The following is a 16,446-nucleotide window of genomic DNA, read 5'->3' as shown; positions in this document are numbered from 1 at the left end:
AAATTACAATTTTGTACACACACTCTCGTTGCTTCCAGGAGACAAAATTATAGTAAATTGGAAGAAAGAGAAATCTTCCCCCAGATACTTATTTTTTGTACTGCTTGAGTAGACTTTCTCATTTAAATAGGCACAAGGGACTTTTCAGAATATCATTTTCATACTAAACCAAATGCTTCATGCAAAAACCAAAAAACAAAAATCCCCGGTTACAGTTATGTAATTCTTGCTGCTATTGTGGGCTTGAACTGACTCCACTGAGTAATGTCAGTGGTCATTTTCAGAAGGTTTGTGATTCTTGCTTTTCAGTTTCGCTGCTGAAGACCAAGTGAAGTGTAGCTGAGGCTGTTGTGTACCACCAGTGCAGCAAAATACATATTGCTATAGTCCGGGGCATATTTTTGAGAGTATAATCTATTGAAGGAATGGGCTTACTTCTAAGTAAAGTAACTTCAATTCATTTGTATCAAATGCAGATGTATACATTTCCATAACTATAGTGCTATCACATGGCCAGGGAGATTTAAACCAAATGTTACCATCTACCGTGAAAATATTGTTTCATTGAACATTTAGCAGTTTATCTGTTTATAATTTTTACTTGAGATGTTTCTGCTCACATGGTTATCCCAGAAATAATATTATTGTGACACCCATAAGATTAATGTATTTATTATGGCGTAGGCTTTTATGAATTAGAATCTACTTCATCAGCTATGTGAAATGTTATCTGATTCCCAAATCCACACACTATTGGAGGCAAACTTGTAAACCATGAAGTCAAAAATATTAAATACAAATCATAATTGAGTATCAAAATCCAAAAGAATTGTTGGGTTATGCCAACCAGGGAAAGAGATGATGGGAGGTGGACCTCCCTTTGTTCCCGCAACTTTTTCTCATTTTCCCCCACTTTTGATTCCACGAGGGACAGAGTTAACTAAATCAATATGCTGATGTAGAGGAGTAGTCCAGTTCTGGATGGCCCCTGGTGGATGGGTGACTTTGGATGCAACAGATCCAAGGTCAGTTTTATTTCTCCGTGCTCTGTCCCCAGAGTGCCCAGTTTACAGGAAGGAATTGTTCAGTGCTAATCACCAGCAGGAACACTATCAACTGTATTTTTACACATACAGAATTTTGCAGCCAAGGGAGATTTCTGGCCCATTCTAAGTTATGATTAGAACTGAAATATGTTTAGAACTAAATAAAGTTATGTTTATAATTGAAGAAAAAATATGCTGTTTGTACATCCTTACAATTACTTTGTGTACATTACTATGGCAACTACATAGACAAGTCCCTGCAGTTTTCTTGGCAATGTTTTTCAAAAGTGGTTTGCCATTGTATTCTTCCTAGGACTAAGAGAAAATGACTGGCCCAAGGATACCCAGCTGGCTTTGTGCTTACAGCAGTATTAGAACTTACAGTCTCTCAGTTTCAAGCCCAGTGCCTTTAATCATTACCTCAAATTACCCCAATACTATAACTTTAGATACAGCTACATTTTCCATTTGACTCAATTCTCAATATATTTTTTCAGAATCCTTTTTCTAACATGATCATACTGTGCTGTGGAAAATGGCAGTATTTGAAATTTTTGAACAAGTTGCTAAATGTTTCTTAATTATTGCAAAAATATTCTAAATATTGTAAGAATTAATTTTTTTATTTACCTCCCAGTTTCAGAATTCTTATCTTCAGTGTTATGACATGAGAAAGCATTATGTTTATTTAACCCCAAAAAGTTTATTTTCCTCCCATAGTAAAGATGCTCAGCAATAATTTCTACTTACCAGTACAGCTAATGCCGTCGGTCTCCAACTCATAGCCAGGGTCACAACGACAAAGGAATGATCCATAAGTGTTGATACAGTTTTGTACACAAGGATTGTTAGTTGTACATTCATTCACATCTGTGGATAGCCAATTCTTAGAAAATTAATGATCTTTCTCAAGGTTTAATTAATATTTACAGTTTGGAAACATTTTTTCTACAATAAATAATGCAGTCAAAACTTATTTTTAGATGTTTAAAATAATAATAATATAACTACTCCCCACCCTCAAAATCATGGGATTCTGGTTATCTATATTTCTATTTTGTTCTATTCCAAGGTAACTGCATACAATACTCTAATCTCCATGCAGGGGATCTAAATTTGTATTTCTTATCTCCTGTCAGTCCACAGGTTGAGTATCTCCAGCAATGTAGCAAAGTTTAACACCATTGGTTGCCTTCCACATCACCTGTTAGTTAGCAAAATTTAACCAACTTTAATCAAAAGTAACTAACTTTTGATAAAGGTTTATGTCCCCATGTAGGTTCTAGTTTATATAGAAGTTTTATGTTTGGTTTTCCAATATTTCCAATATTCTGCATGTTGACCTTCTAACCATAATAACAAACTAAACTAACTTCAACCACAATATAAAATATTTAAAATGAAATATAAAATACCAGTATAATATCAACTTTCATATTGGTTTAAAATGTTTTGACCACCATGTGCTCCTGATAGGAGTTTGCATTAAGGTGGAACAGAGGCATAAGAACTATTCATCATGATTAAAATCTGGCACATAGTTGCATACTCTCCCTTCTTAAGAGATGGTGCCCTTTTTGTTTCTCTCATGTATGGAGAAACATATTTCAAAAAATCAGTTTAGGATGAACATAGATTTGGGGAAAGGAAATATTTTCAATATATTTGGGCATAAGGCTCCCAGAATTAACAACTTGAATCATTGCCTAAAGAACATTGGAAACTAGTCCAAGCATTGAAACATGAATGAATACAAATGCATTATATTGCCCCAAGTACAATAAATCACCCATTCATATGGTTTTAACTATTATACAGGCTATTAGAAGTTGTCCCAGAGAAAGAGCTACTACAGTATGCAGTACTGGACCCAGAGGGGAACACAGACCAGTCAGAGAGTCCTTGGACCAACCAGGTAGAGCAGGTCAGTTATTTCTTATTCTCTATAAACATTTCTAGGCCACGTAAGGCATGTTCAGTATATTTTACTACTGGGGGCAGAGCAGCAAATGTTTCCTTCTTCTCACTCCTGAAACTGAGGGCCATAATACATATTCTCACCTTTCTGTCTGCAGCCGTACAGGAGCTTGATCCAATACAAAAAATAGGAAGTCAGCTTATATCTGATCAGACTATACTTTCATTAATTCAGAGGTGCCTGTTCAGATTGGCAGAGAAGCTTTATAGTCAAAAGTAGAAGTTTTTCACATTACCTAATATCTGATAGCTTTTAAACTGAAGATGCCTGGATTGAATATAGCCCCTTCTGCATGCAAACGTATGCTGTATGTTTGATGTGCCTTTCCTAAGAAGTCACAGAGTAAACAATAGTGCATAGCAGATCTCACTGTTTCTAAGAAATATTGTAGAGTTCATGGGAGATGAACAAATTACACTTTCGCCAAAAAGTTAGGACTAAATAGTGTATAAGTCACTCAAGCTTTCTCTGCAGAACTCTACTTTATAATGAGTAGGCATTATTCTGATTTATTTCTCCAGACTACATGAGGCAAAGGGAGGTATAGAAAAATATTCTTTATGTTCTATTTGGGATCAGACCAATATGGCAAACAAAATTTAATGTATTTTGCAGATGTTTCCTTGTTTATCTATTAATTTTAAGGCTCCAATTGTTTAATCGTAACAAAATCTGACTAAATGCAGCAGGAGAAAACAAAAGGAAAAATACATGAAGGTCAATGACTGCCACCCACTGTCGATGTAACCCTTGGGATCATTTTTAATTTTATCTAGAGTTTTTTCACATCAAGGATCAGACAACTGACAGTTTTGCAACTGAGGAACTAGCACAAAGAATTGTATTCTTCCCCCAAGGCTTAAAAAAACAAAAACTATCTTCAGATGCTTATATTTGAAAAGGAGGCATTCTGTAACTGTACCACCCTTGGATAAATTAACACATGATGCAAAGATCATCTAGAGAATTACTTTAAGTGTTCAAAAGTGGGTGAGAAACAGTTAGAAAAATCTCACAAACCTGTGTTAGTACATGAATGCTGGTATACTTGTGATCAACACATGATGTACATGTAGAGGTATTGGATCTTAAGGCCTTAGTAAGTCCCCTAAACCTACTTATATTTTTAAAGCTGTTTGTACAGTATTCGGAATTCCTTACAATACTACTGTACCAAGATTGTAAAGTTCAAGAGAAATGTAAATCACTGAAATGGCAGCTCCTAGCCTACCACAACTCACCAAAATAGGAAGTGATCAATTGAAGGGCAGTTTGCCAAAGGCCTATCTGGAGCTGATTTACATTTATGAGTGGAATTTCTGTGATCAACAGCTGGGAAAGGAGAAGTCTCACATATAATTCTTTTTTCCTAATTTCCATATATTTATTAGTTGCCAAAGTTCATAACATTATCTAGTATGGAATATGAATTTGTCTATCTTTAAGCCAAATTCATTCCTCTGAGAAATTATACTATGATTCAAGACATAAAATGGGATTCTACCAATAAATATTCCCTGTTAGTGCTCATAACCAATGGCCCATTTTTGCACTGAATTGATGGGAACTTGCCTAATAACCATTTTGTATACCAAATCCAATTTTTACTGGTGTATAAGGTTTTTTTTTTCTAAAAGGAAAAAGTAGAGATAAAGAATAAATGTAGAACACATAGACCTCAGTATATAGTTAGAGAGTTAGTAATGAAGTTAGAGAAAATATAAGCATTGGAGTGGCTTACAGTGTCCATTAAACATTTATCATTTAATCCAGGCCTGAAAGTGTGAATATATGCATAAATGTTGGGGTTTAATGCATGTAACTGTTTGTTAAATTATTAATGGTCCTGTATTAATACAGTGGTACCTCGGTTCACGAACTTAATTCGTTCCGTGACTCTGGTCGCGACCCAAATTGGTCGCAACCCGAATCAAATTTTCCCATAAGGTTCAATGTAAATACGGTTAATCCGTTCTGACCCCTCCGAATTTGGTCGCGACCTGATTTTGGTCGCATCCCGAATCAAATTTTCCCATAAGGTTCAATGTAATTACGGTTAATCCGTTCTGACCCCTCCGAATTTGGTCGCGACCTGATTTTGGTCGCATCCCGAATCAAATTTTCCCATAAGGTTCAATGTAATTACGGTTAATCCGTTCTGACCCCTCCGAATTTGGTCGCGACCTGATTTTGGTCGCATCCTGAATCAAATTTTCCCATAAGGTTCAATGTAAATATGGTTAATCCGTTCTGACCCCTCCGAATTTGGTCGTGACCTGATTTTGGTCACATCCCGAATCAAATTTTCCCATAAGGTTCAATGTAATTACGGTTAATCCATTCTGAACCATATGTTGTTGTTTTTTTAAACCACAAAAATATGAAACAAAATACAGTACGAAGAGAGAGAACGCTAACCTTGCTCGACGTGACTTCTGGCGTGGAGGACAGGAAGGCGGGTGGGGAGGCAGTTATTGCTTGGAGGGAGAGTCCCCCTCCCTACAGGAAGCCACAACCACATGTCACAGGAGGGAAAATGGCCGCGGATCCTGTTCGTGACCCGATCCAGTGTTCACGAACGGAGGCAAAATTTTGCGAATGGAGCTGTTCGTGACCCGAGGTACCACTGTATAGTTAACTATAGAATAATTACTTTACTCTGCTGACAACTTATTTTCAATATGGGAAATAGTATAAAGTTGCTGGGATAAATATATTCATAATGTTATATGAATGTTGAAATAAATTCCTGGTCTGGGAATTGAAATCCTTCTTTTTCTCACCCTTCCCTCCTCTATGCAATACCTTGACATGATCTTCCATCTTCGTTCAAGACAAATCCTGGGTTGCAGGTACAGGAATAGGAGCCAGGTACATTGGCACATAGCTGGTGACAGTATCCATAGCGACATTCATCTATGTCTAGTAAAACAGTTGAATTAGAAGTGAAACTTATAGTTGCATTTGCCACACTGGAAAAAAAAGTTAGAAATATTAACCCTCATAGCTATTCACATCCAATATTTCCAAACAATATTTGTTAACAGAACTTAAATTATTACAGTATAATCAATAGTTGTGTTGTTCAGGCTATCAGATTGTATGCACAATATTATTTCATTAAATATTACAATCTCCTTTCACTTAAAATCTACCTGAGCAGCTTACTGTCAGCAGCTGAGATCATGACCTTCTTTACAACTGCACTCTTTTTGCTTTCAGCCTAATTCATGCCATGCAAACAGGGATCAAACTGCCTGACATGTTCATCTGAAGCACAGATATTTTTTTTTGCACATATTGCAAATCTTTTGTGAGGAAGTTTGACTGGAAATGAGCAAAATACGTATCTGAGCTTCTGATATGCATGACACAGCTGAGCTGAAAAATGAAGGGCCTGAGTGCATGAATTGATGATGAAGACCCAGACTTTTTGCTTCTTGAGGCAAAGAAGATGGCACCACCCTTCTATTTCTATGTATAGAAGTCAATTGGTTGGCAACTGAATCTTATTTCATGTCACGCAGAAGGCTGAGACTCAGACACAGTGGGGGAACCAAAATGGTGGACAGTTATTTTCATTCATTTGAGGTTCTTCGGAGGAAAGGACCCATGAAATGCCTGAATAGCCTCAAAACTATGTAAAGGAAGCCATTTCTGATCATGTCCATGAATTGGCAGGTTGTAGATAGGACATTCTGGGAGTTGGAATCTAGCACACTAGGTAAGGGATGGCTGCCTTGGATAATTCATTCTACTCTGGTGGAGTTCACACCACACACATCATTAGGTGGTTGTGCTAATCTAACATCTGTGGTTTGTAAAGCATGGCTTAGTTCAATATGTAAACCCAGGCAACATGGATGATTTAGTACAAATTTAGCTCATAAATTCTCTAGTGGTCACAGATTGTCACAATGCTGTGCAATATTCAAGAATCAGGAAGGAAGGATGGAACTAACAGATCATTTGGTGTAACAGCTGACAGGTTGGTAGTTGTCCTCTTGGTGCACTTTTCCTGAAAGTTTTTTTTTTTTTTTTTTAACATAGTTAATATCTTGCTATCTGAGCTCACTGACAGAATAAAAAAATGAATTGACACGTAGAGCAGAAACACCGAAGTGACTAGTCTTCTGAAGGGGATCCCTAATATACCGTCAACTTTTGTTCTTCCAACTATAAAATGATGGATGTAAGAGAGTGTGCTTAGTCATTCAGATAGCCTAAGGGGCCACCAACTAGCCAAGAGCAAGGGAATGGTGATGCAGTAGACAGAAAGTTCAATTAGCCTGGATTCAAAGGTGGGAAAATGAAAATGGGAAGCAGAAGGCAATTGTAGCTCTGTGCCTAGTCCAGTTGTATGAGACGCATATAAAAAATGTCAGTTTTAAAAAGCTGGAGAAACACAAATCCATAGCAGTTGATAACATGTGTTATACATTCAGTTAAACTATTACAGTCCAAGGCACCATGCTCAAATACTTTATGCATCTTTCAAAGCAGGATCTACTTCAAATCTCTTTTGAAAAGCTTTTCAAAGATAGACTCCCATACTTTGTTAATCTCCTCTTTGATAACTTGTTTTACTTTACGTTTGAGCTTTTACAAATATCAAAATACACAGATACCTATGTTAGTGCATGAACATTAACTTTTTCAAGCTTATCTGCTTAAAACGTTTACAGAAAAAATTAATACAATTAAAATTCCAATAAACAAGCAGGATTGACTTTTGGCATTCTATCAGTTATCCGCTGAAATATTTTCACTTGCATTATAAGATAATTTCAGAAAATTTAAAAAGCAGATGCATTTGGAGGAACTGCAGCCAGAAAGATTGCTTTATTTCCTAAAGACCCAAGGTATGGCCAAAAGACAAACTCATTACTTGATAGAGTTGAAGCCAATATTTCTGACATTGGGTTGCAGATGGTTTTTTTCGTTCTCATCCCAGAAAAGAAGAAAAAATAATTCCCTAACCATTTCCCCATCCTCTTTAATTTGGTTTTGACTTTGCCATTTCTCTTCTACTTGTACTGGTTTTACAGTTGGTTGCATCCTTAGGCCATGTTTATTCGCACAATAATTTTGAAGTTAATTACTCTATTCCAAGAGTGCCTTTTGGATGATTCCAACATTTTTTCTTGGAAAATTCTGTGATTATACTCATAGTCTACCTTTCCCAGCACTTCAATTATTTTGGCAGACAGCAGATGGAGGAGATAGTACTAGAAAACATTTCTCTCTATTTCCTGTAAACAAGTCATAATGGATTTTTTTTTTCCAAACAGAGGTAATTTTTTCCTCAAACTGGAATGTATTGCTATACTTGGATCAAGTGTAAGGCTGGAAGTTCACTATATTTCAACAGAAACCTGGGGCTAAGAGTTCAGGTTTCCACCATAAAATATCAGTATTGCATGCCAGTGTGAAATGATAAGGTCATGAGCTACTAGAGCTCCCTATCCAGAAAAGGCTGCAACTGGTGTACTAACCAAAGTTGGGCAAAATCCCTCCTGGCCACAGCTTCCAACTGGTGATTCAGCAGTAGCCACAAGCTAAGAGGTGCTCCCAAGTTGCAGACCTGATCCTGCAGGGTAGTACTACCCTGTCCAGAGCTAAAGATGGAAGATTTCTGGAGTCTGAGGTTTTCTAAACAAACAGTAACTTGCTGGGGTTTATTTTAAGCCTGTTCCATCCCATCTAGCCCCCCACAGCCTCCAGGCACTGCATACTGACTTCCAGTACCTATCAGAGTCACCCGTTGGGGGAGATGGGCGGCATACAAATTAATTACATACATACATACATACATACATACATACATACATACATACATACATCTCCTGCTTGGCCTGTGGTGGAGATATAAAGCTGGGTATCAGCAGTATGCTGATACCTCAAACCAATGAATGATTTTTCCTAATATTGAAAAGGACAGGAGAAAGCCATGTCCTGAAGCACCCCACACTGAAATGTCCAAGGGTCCTTTTTGCTCCAACAACACTGATAGAGACAGGAAGGAGTAAAACTGCTATAAAGTAGTGCCCACCTTCCAGCTCTTGCAAACAGCCCAAAAGGATATCGTGATTGATGGTACTGAATGCCACTGAGGGATGATGCAGCTCAAAGAGGAACACATGTCATTTACAAGAAAAAGCAATGTGGTTTCCACTCCATGTCCAGGCTTCAACCTGAACTGGAAAGAGTCCAGATAATCAAGTTCAGCCAAAGCCCTCTGTAAGTGTTCCTCCACCACCTTCTCAATCTTCCCTAAAAAGGAAAGGCGCGAGACTGGCCCATAGTTGTCTTAAATGATAATGGCTGTTGAGTTAAGGAGAAGCTGCACAACCTTCTCTTTAAAGGCTTTCAATACCATCTCCTTCCTCAAAGAGGCACTCCCTACCTCCCACATCCAGGCTTTCATTTTTTCACTGGCAGTTTGAAGAAACCAGGAATGGCATGGATCGAGCACACAAGTGGAAGACCTCCTCTCACTCTTCACTTCTTTTTAGATCAAACAGATCCTCGATTACCCCTTCATCTTGTTGGATTCTGTTTGGCCAGGGGTCCAACTCATGCTGGTTGGGTGAATTTGGAGTCTCTCTCAGCCCAACCCACTTCACAGGGTTGCTTTTGTGGAAAAAATAGGAAGGAGGGATATTAGATGTATGTATGTGTGTATGTATACACACGCACACACACACACACTGCCTTGAGCTACGCACACACACACACACACACACTGCCTTGAGCTGACATAAAGTAAGGGTGGAACAAAAATGTAATAAATAGTAAATAAATGAAGTGCTTTTGCCTTCTCCATATTCCAGAGATTGACTCGGCATCTGACTGCCTGCTTGATTGTTGGGAAAGGATCAATAAGGCACTTGGGGCAGGATTTCTTGCTTGTTACCTTCCCTCTGCAGAGATTGATGGTGCCAGTTAGCCTCATGGTGACCACAAGGTAATCAGAATGATAAAAAACTGATGGTAATGTCTTCCATCTCCAGATCACATTCTCACTGCTCCAAAGTGAAAGCTGGTGACCAAGAGTGACTCCCCATGTATGCTGAGCCCATGATGATTTGAAATAAACCCATAATTATCATGAACCCATGAAAACCCAAGCAAATCCTGAACCCGTCCCCTAGACAGGTTAAAATCCCATATACATGAGATGAGGCTGAGTATCTTGGATAGGGATGATTATGGATGGCAAAGTGGGTGATGTATTTAATCTATCCCTGGTGCCCAATTTTGCATACAGGAACCCACATCCACCCACCTGTGGAGCAGGACAACTGGACACTATCAAATTCAGTTAAATGCTTATTAAAAGCACCTAGATTAAGCACCAATATAAAATAAAATAATAAAAGAGAAGTATTCTAAAGCTATTACATTCTGTAGAAAGAATAGAATAGAGATAATCACAGTGGCTTACAATTTAAAAGCATGATGCAAAAGGAAAAGGAATGAAAAGAAACTCTTTCCCTGCTCTTTCATTCATATATATAGTCTGGTCAACATGACTATATGATGAGCAGATGGATGTGGCAGGAGATTGTTCTGGAGGGAGAGAAGCCAGATATCTGCTGCTCCCAGTAAGGTTGTTAGACTGTACTAATGTATTTCACCATCTGATGAAATCAGCTGGAACTTAGACAACTGCAAAAGTTCAAAGCAGAACTAAAAGGCTGGAAAAACCAATCATAGCCAACAAAAGCAATGCATTCAAAGCAAAGAATCCATTATAGAACTTTCCTAGTGTTTCAGATAGTTCATTCCTTTGATAATGATTGACCCAGCTCACATGTTTTGGGGGGCCCTTGAAAGGTCACCCATTTTTTATGCCCTTTCATGTAACATTTTTAAAAATTCCTCTTGATAGTTGGAATTCATGATCTCACCAACTGATAAACATGTCATGAATGTGATAGTACTATTTGCCAGCGTAACAGCGTAACTTGGCTATGTGCTGATATTGTATGAGCAAATACAAGTAAAAGGAATGTTTTCGGCTCTCATTCAACCCTAATCAAGAGGTGAAAACGGGTTAATCTATTGATGCCATTTATGCCCCTAGAAGGGTTAAATAGAATAGAACTCCAAAGGGTTCTGGAGAAAACGGATTATCTGAATCCCTTCCAGTCAGGTTTCAGGCCTGGATATGGAACAGAAACGGCATTGGTCGAACTTATGATGACCTCTGGCGGGAGCGGGATGGTAGAAGTGCAACCATCCTTGCTCTCCTTGATCTCTCAGTGGCTTTCGATACCGTTGACCACGGTATCCTATTGGGATGGCTCAGGGAATTGGGGGTGGGTGGCACAGTTTTGGGCTGGTTCACCTCCTTTCTCTGGGGCCGATCCCAATCGGTGGTGATAGGGAGTGAGAGGTCCCATCCTCGGCCCCTCCTTTGTGGGGTGCCACAGGGTTCGGTTCTCTCTCTGCTCCTTTTCAACATCTACATGAAACTGCTGGGCAAGATTATCCGTCATCATGAGGTGAGGTATCATCAGTATGCTGATGATACGCAGCTATAGATCTCCATCCCTGGTGAAGTAAGTGATGCTGTGGCCACCCTTTCGTGGTGCCTGGAGGCTGTAAGGGTCTGGATGGGGAACAACAGGCTTCGTCTGAACCTTGGTAAGACGGAGTGGGTGTGGGTTAATGGCTCCTCTGTACCCGGGATGTCATCTTTGATGCTGGATGGGGTGGAACTGCCCCAGACAGACCCAGTGCATAATCTGGGGGTCCTCCTAGACTCACAGCTCCTGCTTGAAGAGCAGGTGGCAGCCGTGGCAAGGAGGGCCTTTGCACAACTTTGGGTTGTGCATCAGTTACGCCCTTTCCTGGATCGGGATGCCCTTCGAACAGTCACTCACGCCCTTGTTATCTCCCAGATAGACTACTGCAATGCGCTCTACATGGGGCTACCCTTGAAGAGTATCCGGAAGCTACAGCTGGTCCAGAATGCAGCCACACGGGCTATTGTTGGTGCCCCAAGGAGGGCCCATGTAACGCCTCTGCTCCGTGAGCTGCATTGGATGCCAGTTTGCTTCCGGGTCCAATTCAAGGTGTTGGTTATCACCTTTAAAGCCCTAAATGGCATGGGACCAGGTTATCTAAGGGACCGCCTCTCCATTATGACTTCAACCCATCCCACCCAATCACACAGAGGGGGCATGCTTCGGACCCACTCAGTGAAAGAACTTTGACTGGCAGGGTCCAGAAGGCGGGCCTTCTTTGCGGTAGCCCCTGATCTTTGGAACATCCTGCCCCTGGAGATGCGAATGGCCCCCACACTCCTGGCCTTCTGTAAGGCTTTGAAGACCTGGTTCTGCCACCTGGCCTGGGATGGGGTGGGAATACCTCAAGCATGGGGATGGCTAGCCGCATAGAGGCCTTCTGCCTTCAGCCTCAGATTTTTCATCCTCTTGGTCTCTCCTTCTTCTTTTTAGTAATGTTTTTAATTAAGGTTTTATGTATTTATATATTTTATGTTCTTAATGTTTGTTGTGAATCGCCCAGAGTTCCCCCATTGGGGGGAGATGGGCAGTTGAAAATAAATAAATAAATAAATAAATAAATAAATAAATAAATAAATAAGAAAAAAGAAGCACTCTCAAGAATGGTAGTGCATAGTAAGATCATAAGCACAGTTGCGGTTTCACTTAGCAATTGCTTCACTTAACGACCAAGTTGCCAGCCCAATTGTGGGTGCTAAACAAGGCCTATCTGTATTGAAAGGGAATCATAAGCTATTTTTCTCAACCCCACTTGTAACCTAAAGTTCTCCCGTCTTTTTCCCATACTATCCTCATTACTCTTTTAATAGAAGTTTAGAGGAGGAGGAGAACAGGTTTTTCTTCTGAGCATCATGTAGAAATTCTGAGCAGCAGTTTCCAAAACAGTAGCTCATCCCATGATAACGTACCTAAGCATTGGCCTTCTAAAAGCCAGTATCCTTCAGTGCAGGAACAAGTGTATCCTCCTTCAGTGTTGATGCAGATTTGGGTAGGGTTGCACTGATGTGATTCAGTTGCACATTCATCAATATCTGTAATGTAGGGAATAATTAAGGATTACTTGATTATTCAGAAGGAAAGCAGCATTTTTTTTAAGTTCTGTGTCCCATTCCAATGATACAACATAAAAACATTCATGTCACAAAATAAATCAAGAGGAATGCCAAAATACAGTTGGAGTTGCTTTAAGAATGGCTCTGAGGCATTGGAAATAATTCACTTTGTGTCAAGATCTGAATGGATCAAAATAATTGGCAGTACAGAAGAAACATCTCCACCCACTAGATACTCTGTCTCTTATCAAGTTGATTCAATGTCAGGGGGTGTTTCTAGTTTCTTATGTTACATCTACTGGTCCCATTCCTGGAAAATAACATTTCTGAATTCATACCAACTCAGCATCCAGCATTCTGTCTCTGTCCTTGCTTTTGTTTTTACTGGGAAGAAAACCCAGGGGATGGTGAGAGCTGCTGCAAAGACCTGAAGCGTGCCTCTCCCGCCAGATCTCACAGGATGGGTAGACACCACTGGAGGGAGATGATCTCATAAGTACCAATAGAAGAGAGTATCTGTATCTCAGGGTTGAACTGTGGAGTCCTTGGTGCTCTCTGAGTTTGGTTGGTTGATTGCAATCAAACAACCAAGCTCAGAAAGCACCAAGGACTCCACAGTCTCATAAGTACCATAAGTGGTGGTGGGACAACTGCCATTTGGAACTCCCTCCCTGACTTGTGTAAGCTTTGGTGCCAATCTTACACAGTTCTATTTATCCAAATGTTTTGGTGAATGAGGAACAGCTGTGCTGCTTCTGCTTCAATTACAATTTTATGCTAAGACTTGACTGGTTTATTACTACTCTGGGCTTTTATTATTATTACCACCATTATTTTCAGCCATGTGATCAATCAATAACAGTAAAATACAGGATATAAATGCCATTAATAATTCTGGGCCAGTCACTCTCTCTCAGCCCAACCCAGCTCAGAGGATTGTTGTGGGGAAAATAGGAGGCAGGAGTATTGGAATATCTACACTGGAATATCTGCAAATAAATACCATTTGCCTGCAAGCAAGAACTGGTGGGACCACAAAACAGACAAAGTAATATAAAATGAAGGAGCTAAAGCACTCTAGGATTTTAGAATTCAAATAGACAAGCACCTGCCACAACACCCCAGACTTAACAATTGTTGATAGGAAAGACAAAAAAGTCTTGATAGTGGACATTGCAATACCTGAAGACAGCAGGATAGAAGAGAAAGAACTGGAAAAATCACAAGATACAAAGACCTGCAAATAGAAATAGAACGACCATGGCAAAAGAAAGCAAAGATAGTACCAATAGTAACAGGCACCTTGGGTGCAATCCCAAAACATTTGGAGCACCACTTGAAGACCAGCGGCATTGACAAAATCACCATCAGTCAATTGCAAAAGGCAGCTTTACTTGGAACAGCTTCCATCCTGTGGTGATATCTTTAATACCATCAAACAACAACATCTGCCTATCCCAGATCCTTGGAAAGGACTCGATAGGTAGATAAAAATGGCAATTCCAGTCTAAACATCTGGTTGTGTGACCAACAATAATAATAAGGCATAAAGCATTAGGGGTACACACAGTGCTGAATATTGTCAGTAGAAAAGGAGAAAGTATTAGAATAGCATCAGAAACTGAACCCATCTCCAGTCTTCTCTAACATATATGTAGCATGAGATCAGATCAGAACAGGTGATTGAGATGAAATAAAAAATATTAATAGGAAAAAAAGCAAACACAACTGTTCTAGAAAAAGACAGTAATGTGTAGACTTATTGGCTATAGGGAGCTAGATATACAAAACCCAAACAAAAGCAAACAAAACCGATAGGGAGAAAGAGAGAAACCACACACACAAGTGTTCCAAGGACATTCTTTGGCACCTTTTTGTTTTTTGGAAAACTCTTAGCAAAAGTAAATCGACCAGAGAGTATTGTGCAAACACAACTTCCCTGTTCAACTGCTTAGCTTAATGCAACCCACCAATTTGCTGCCAAGGCCTTGAACTGGGAACATCCCTGCAACGAATAACCAAATACAGTTTATCAACTTTTTCACCCTTGTCTTTTATAAAGAATTGGACTGATGGGCCTCATTAGAAAGTATGGCCATGTATCTCCGACCCAGAAGCATATAATCTGTGACGCTAATACTGCATTAATATGAAAGAACAGCCCAATTTCAGCATAACCCTCCCATTAATAATTTTAATTCCTTATTAGAATCTTACTTGTTTTTGCACATGGAACCCCCTGAGAACCCTCGTCATGAACAAAAGGGGCAGAAAACAAGATAGATTAAATCCTTTTTTTTTTTTAGACAGCTGCTTCTTTATACAGTCAGCTTAATGTAATTCAGTCTGTCCTAATACTGTATAATTTTCTCTGAGCTACAGGAAGACATTGTATGACGTTTTGGTTGCACCCAACTTTCTATCTGAAAAAAGTTTGTTCATATGAGGAGCAACCATAATTTAAACACTTGGAAATCACACAGGAAAATTAATGGCAAGGTATTGTAAGGTTCCAGAGCAGTAGATATATTATAATGCAAATACGAGCCTTTGATAAGATCCAGCAGGACTCATTCCATTTGTGTTACTATCTTTCCTGAGGAAGCTTGGATTAATCATTAGTAGAAATGAGGGGAAAAGTCAGCTAATAGATTTTTCCAAATGGTGATCACTTAACATTCCTATTAATGTGTAAATTCCTAATGGTACATTTGCAATAAGTCATTAAAACTTTGGTTCCAAGCCTTTTAGAAAGCTAAGAATATATTAAATGCAGCTGAGAACATTTGCAAACTGTTCCTACTACTCTTGAAACGATTTACCTATTTCTGTCCTTATAGCGTAACATTCACTGCAGTTTTAAGGCTGTGTCTCTATGCAGATGTTGTGTTTAAATGGTCAGATCCTAAGATGTATACAAAAGGAATTCGTTATACAAAGAAACCTAAATGTATTAATCCTGTGCAAATACTATTGATAATGGAAACAATCAACAGAATACTCATGAAAAATAACTGTATATAAAAAAAATCTAAAATCCTTAAAAAGACAGTAATTTTCAAGTTCAACTAAAGATTTAAAAATATTATGTATGTAAAATGCCCTCTTGAAAGATTTTTAAGTACTTGAAAGATCTCATTATGCATTATGATGTAAAGATGGTCCAGTAAAGATGTTACTTAATATGGATTTTGGACTTTTTCTTAAGGCCAAACTAGCTACCTTTGCTTTTCATGCACATTAATTTAATGTATTCAATTTAGGCAGTGCCTAACTCCGAACTGACTCTGGGTGGTATACAATAAAACCAGTCATAATAAAAATATAACACAGTG

General features: G+C 38.9%; 1 protein-coding gene and 1 long non-coding RNA gene across 3 annotated transcripts in view; one reads left to right on the top strand and one right to left on the bottom strand.

Annotated features, from left to right (window-relative positions):
* The window catches only part of FBLN5 (fibulin 5), a 55,462-nt gene that overhangs the window by 14,699 nt on the left and 24,317 nt on the right, over positions 1–16,446 (bottom strand). Inside the window, exons 5-7 of the mRNA XM_007439512.4 lie at positions 12,968–13,090; positions 5,830–5,946; positions 1,797–1,916 (exon numbers count right to left, since the gene is read on the bottom strand). Coding sequence (XP_007439574.1) covers positions 1,797–1,916; positions 5,830–5,946; positions 12,968–13,090 — 360 coding nt within the window. The remainder of the gene's footprint in view (positions 1–1,796; positions 1,917–5,829; positions 5,947–12,967; positions 13,091–16,446) is intronic.
* The window catches only part of LOC112542082 (uncharacterized), a 68,617-nt gene that overhangs the window by 39,698 nt on the left and 12,473 nt on the right, over positions 1–16,446 (top strand). Inside the window, exons 2-3 of one of the 2 annotated variants that reach the window (XR_015796933.1) lie at positions 2,865–2,970; positions 5,859–5,895. This is a non-coding gene — a long non-coding RNA (uncharacterized LOC112542082). The remainder of the gene's footprint in view (positions 1–2,864; positions 2,971–5,858; positions 5,896–16,446) is intronic. The other variant, XR_015796932.1, reaches the window with a different exon arrangement.

Source organism: Python bivittatus, unplaced genomic scaffold (genome assembly GCF_059951505.1).
Source record: "Python bivittatus isolate LINGU-HERP-01145 unplaced genomic scaffold, Pbiv_v1 ctg000480_np1212, whole genome shotgun sequence".
NCBI classification, from domain to species: domain Eukaryota; kingdom Metazoa; phylum Chordata; class Lepidosauria; order Squamata; family Pythonidae; genus Python; species Python bivittatus.
This window is presented reverse-complemented; position numbering and strand designations above follow the sequence as displayed.